Genomic DNA, 5,895 nt, shown 5'->3' on the forward strand with positions numbered 1-5,895 from the left:
CATCATCATTAGTAGTAGTATTAGTCGTAATATTAGTAGTAGTAGTAGTAGTAGTAGTAGAGTAGTAGTAGTAGTAGTAGTAGTAGTAGTAGTAGTGTTAATATTGTTATTGCTGCTTGCTTCAAACGTTTATTCATTTGCATTAAGCCAAACATTTCACGTTATAGATTTACAGATTTTGACGTAGACGATTTTCCTGTAATGTAGTCTTGGTATATATTTCTTTGAAAATTGCCGAAAACTTATTTTGCTCCACGCCCTCTATTTTAGATGCATGTCATGACTTGGTGGCTGATCTTCCTGTCAACCGTCATCTTTAGGACATTATTGTGTAAAGAATGCACTTTGGAGGACACAGAGTGTGTGTTCTTTTTGGAAGTAGACCACAGACTGACCATGATGAGAGAGGGAGACCTCGTTTATCCAAAAGACGGTAACATCTACAAGTATGACGTGGTGAACACATCCAGCGCAGTTCCTGTGAACATAGACGAGGTCATCACTGCAGACGGGTGGGAAAAACCCAGGCTGATTGGAACCGTGAACGGAAAAATGCCTGGTGCTGCAATTATTGTGTATGAAGGACAGTATGTCGTTGTTCATGTAAAGAACAGCTTGATCAATGAGGCACTTACAATACACTGGCATGGTGTCACTCAAAAGGAAACTCCTTGGATGGACGGAGTTCCATTTGTAACCCAATGCCCGATTCTTCCTGGACAAACTTTCACTTACCGGTTCAAAGCAGAGCCTAGTGGAACCCATTTTTATCATTCACACGTAGGGACACAAAGCACAATGGGTATATTTGGTACACTGATCATTCGTGAAAGGAAGAAACACGATATGGACGAGCATATTATGACAATCCAAGACTATAACCATGACTGGGATTCACTAATGTCATACATGAAGGATGTATACGGGCTATATAACGGAAGAACTCCAGCCGCCCCGCCTTTGGCAATAGATGGGACGGAGTTTGACATGTTTCACTTTCACTCCGGTCTGATTAATGGGAGAGGAAGATTCCATGATCCTGAAACAGGTACACATAATAATGCGCCACTAGAGTGTTTCCACGTGCAGCAAGGAAAGTCATACAGATTTAGAGTGATTGCCGTTGGCATCATGCACCCGTTTAGGGTCTCAGTCGACAATCATTCACTGCTCATTGTTGCCTCGGATGGTCATGACATCGAGCCTATAGCTGCTGAATCTTTTATCATCAGTCCAGGGGAAACGTTTGATTTCATTTTGGTAGCAAACCAGATTGTTTCAAATTACTGGATAAGAGCAGAAACACTGGTAGCTGGTATGAACCACAAAACAGAAGCCATACTAAGATATGACGGAGCCATTATTGCAGAGCCGATTACCTCCAAAACAAAGTGCACAAAAACGGATAGGTGTTTGGTGATTAACTGTCCTTTCTCCATATTTCCACCTTCTCAGTTTACTGATTGCTTTACGTTCAATGAAATAAAAGGAACGAGTGATAATGAACCACCTCCGAAGATTGAAGAAGGTCGTTTCGAGGAGCACTTTTTAAATTTTGGTATACCTGGTGAAAATCCTGCTTCGGTTAATGGTAAAGCATTCAAGACACCAACAGTTCCTGTTCTATTTCAACCCGCTGAATGGCATTTTCCCTGTGAAGAACCAGCTTGTGGTGAGGAGAGAGTGTGCAAATGCACAAATTCGATAAATATCAGACATGGGAATGTCATCCAGCTAGTTCTTACCAATATGGGACTGGGCAAGGGTATGCCGCATCCAATTCATCTTCATGGGCACTTCTTCTATGTTATGAAAATGGGATATGGTAAATACAATAGGAGGACTGCAAAATTTTTCAGGGATAATTTAGACATTAACTGTAGAGGGAATATTAATCGGGAGCAAAGTTACTGCAATAGCCCAACCTGGTCTAACCCCGGGTGGCGGAATGGCAATATCCCAGACCTTGAATTGGACAGGCCTCCAATAAAAGATACCGTGGTTATTCCTTCTGGCGGCTATGTGGTCATTCGCTTCCTTGCTGATAATCCGGGACTCTGGGATTTGCATTGCCACATGGAGATACATAATATAGAAGGCATGCGCCTTTTGGTGAATGAATCTTTATCACTTGCACGAAGGCCACCAAAGGGATTTCCAGAATGTCGGAGTTTCACTTATCTGAGGGAGGAATTAAATACAAGAGCTCTGGAGGACTCTTGCATGAAAACGACAGGTAAGATAATTGAATTTTTTAAGCTTGATACATTTACCTAATCTCTAATTTTGCCAGCATTTTTCACCAAATATTATATAGTTTACTTAGAAATTTATTTCTGTTTTTAAAAACACGCGTCTGTATCAGAGATACGGAAGGTCGTCCACATTGTCCTGATCAAAATGTAATATGTTTCATTAGTTCACCAAGATAAGGAAAAATATGTATATCTGTAAGTAATCAGTTCCGCTTACTTCAAGTTAGAGTAGTCTTAGAGTAGTAAAATTGAAAATATCAATCAATGAAGTAGTCATACATTCGGTACAAGCCAGGTTTCAGGTATATCACCTGATGGCCTGTTAATATTTAGACCAGATAGCACTGTCCTGCAATTCACTTGCAATCAGTCATTGAGTTGGTAGTTAGAGAAAGGCATGCGCCATGTCTGTCTGATACATTCTTTTCTTGTCCACAGATGTGACAGGTTACTGGATCGCGGTTGTGGTGCTGTCCGTGTTACTGCTTGTGATGAGTATAGCCTATATCAATCAGGCAAGAAGGAATACCGAGTGCAGGCCCTGTCAAAAGCCATCCCATGAAAAAATCCAGAAAGAACGTGAACATTTACCTGTTGAATCTATGTAGGAATCGAATGTGTTAAAAATAGTAAAATCCCCATCTCAAAATTATCTTTTAACAGCTAATGATTGTAACCTTTTCTTTAACCAGAGTAAGTTTAGAATGCGTGAATGCATGGATTAATTAGTCTCCGTTTGATATATATATATATATATATATATATATATATATATATATATATATATATATATATATATATATATATATATATATATATATATATATATATATATATATATATATATATATATATATATATATATATATATATATATATATATATATATATATATATATATATATATATATATATACATATATATATACATATAAATACATATATACATATACATATATATATACATATATATACATAGATATATATATATATATATATATATATATATATATATATATATATATATATATATATATATATACATACATATATAGATATATATATAGATATAGATATATATATATAGATATATATATATAGATATATATATATATATATATATATATATATATATATATATATATATATATATACATACATATACATACATATATATATATATATATATATATATATATATATATATATATATATATATATATATATATATATATATATACATATATACATACATATACATATATATACATATACATACATATAGATGCATACATATACATATATATATACATATACATACATATACATACATACATATACATATATATATACATATACATACATATAGATACATACATATACATATATATATACATATACATACATATAGATACATACATGTACATATATATATACATATACATACATATAGATACATACATATACATATATACATATACATATATACATATATATATATATATATATATATATATATATATATATATATATATATATATATATATATATATATATATATATATATATATATATATATATATATATATATATATATATATATATTACTTGTACCTAATTAATACGAGAAATATGGTCGTAGTCAATGGTTAGTTTCTGATGTAATAGAAACCTCCTTTATTAATATTTTCACAATAACGCTTTACATCTGTATTCCTTGCTATGTTTCTAGTAAGTTTTAATATTTTATACACTATATATTAGTGATCTTCCTCATTAAATCGTTCACTAATACGTTTACATTGCCCTGTCAGAAAGACCCAATGTAAATGTATTTAGTCTTCTACACAGTTGTATGGTATGATCAGATGGAGAAATTTATGGGTCTTTTTAAATAACAGTCTACACCAATTTAGAAAGCTTGCCAAATGAAAAAGGCAGAATTTAAAATGATTTGAAATTAGTTTAATTGTATTCAGGAAATCAGGAAAAATACGATCTATCTCTTTAATCTTCGCAAAATTAGTATTCCTTAAAGACGTTGAATTGTGTTAATGTGGTGCTTGCATATTACTGGGGACAATTGCACATACCATACCTGAAAAATAGTGTCTCATTCGTCGAAACAAGCAAATAATTGTACATACCTCTACTATATTTGTAGACAACTTAAGAAATTTTCAAATTTACGTCGAGTTATATTCAGACACATGTTCCCTAGAATCTGGTGTACGCCAAATTTGGTCGTCATAACCTAACACTGTATTTGATTTGGACATTCATTTGGTCACACGTTAATGTTCGACCATAAAAGATATGGTATCTTCCATATCTTTGGTATACAAATTTGGAATCATGTTTCTATTTGTCCCTCCATCAGTTATCTGGTAATCATTTGAACTTTTCCTTGAGTTATTTTATGTCCTTGATATATTTTAAATCCAGGATACTTAACTCATTACCAGGAAAACACATTTGAAGCTATTGCATCAAATGACAACATTTTGTATTAAAAATCTACATTTTTAAAAATAAAGGTATCTACGACATTCGGCAATCAGTCGAGTCATTGTACTATAGTTATAATTGCTTTGATCCCGTTCTAACCTATGGGATAAATATGTAGATTTATTGTCTTCGACACAGTTGTTACTTTCTCACTATTTACCATCTTTATCTACCTATACAATAAACAAATTCCATTTTTGTCATGGACGTATTTTACCTGGGGCAGCAAGAGTGTCTCGAAGCCATCATAATTCAGTAGACTTCATTTGGTTCAAAATCATACAAATTCATGAAAAGTTATATTTGTATGCTTTTGACAGCATTTAAATTTATTCTTCTTGTGTTGAACGAAATGTTATTGTGCCCTTTTGTGCGAATACAACAACAACAACAAAACAAGACACTCATCTAAACACGCTTATTCCTCAGCAAAACAAAGTATCATTTCCTCGTTTAATGATAGCAACCACCCACCCTAACATACATAGTTTGTCTACGTATCTGTTGAGCACAGAATGTTATGTGTACTTCTGCTGTAATATTTTATTGTACAATCAATATTCTTGACTAAACATTACCCAGGCGTATGTAAATAATGTAGATCACTTCTCGAATTTAGGTTCTTAGTTCAGAGGTCAAGGTCAAATGGAGGTTAACCACAAATCTTTGGAATAGTTTGTCTGCGCACTATAATGTGGGTTGATGAAATTTTCGACTTTCTGAAATTAATGTGGATGATTGTATAAGGTATGTGGTGGGCTTACGATGAGGTGCTTCTTGATGCCATTTTGTACATCCAGTTTGATTTTGTGTTGAGTTTAGATAAGGAAATTTTACACCGCAGACTGAATATACCTTAAGAGCAAAAGCTCTTTGTCAACAAGACTGAGTACAATATGGCGCACCTGGTGTCATGGAATTGTGTGTATTTAGTGCCAATGCTTTATATACGAACAAAACTGTGTTCGGGTTCTGTTATCTCGTACAGCGTTGCCCGAGGATGTTTTATTTTCGTATTTAGGCATTTCCAAATACCGAGTTCGGTTCACCCAATGCTGCGCGAGCAATGTGCTTGCAGAGAGAAACCCGATCATCTCAGGTTCTCTTGCTTCGAGTTTCGACCACAGCCATA

The 5,895-nt window shown here is 33.5% G+C and overlaps 1 protein-coding gene across 1 annotated transcript; it reads left to right on the top strand.

Annotated features, from left to right (window-relative positions):
- The first annotated feature begins 279 nt into the window (after positions 1-279).
- On the top strand, positions 280-2,983 carry LOC149803845 (uncharacterized). The gene is made up of 2 exons (XM_089953994.1): positions 280-2,236; positions 2,694-2,983. Exons 1-2 carry the CDS (start codon positions 280-282, stop codon positions 2,861-2,863), a joined length of 2,127 nt encoding a protein of 708 aa, XP_089810120.1. The 3' UTR covers positions 2,864-2,983.
- The last annotated feature ends 2,912 nt before the right edge of the window (positions 2,984-5,895 follow it).

This window comes from Sinohyriopsis cumingii, chromosome 3, assembly GCF_028554795.1.
Source record: "Sinohyriopsis cumingii isolate HCF-2022 chromosome 3, ASM2855479v2, whole genome shotgun sequence".
NCBI lineage: Eukaryota > Metazoa > Mollusca > Bivalvia > Unionida > Unionidae > Sinohyriopsis > Sinohyriopsis cumingii.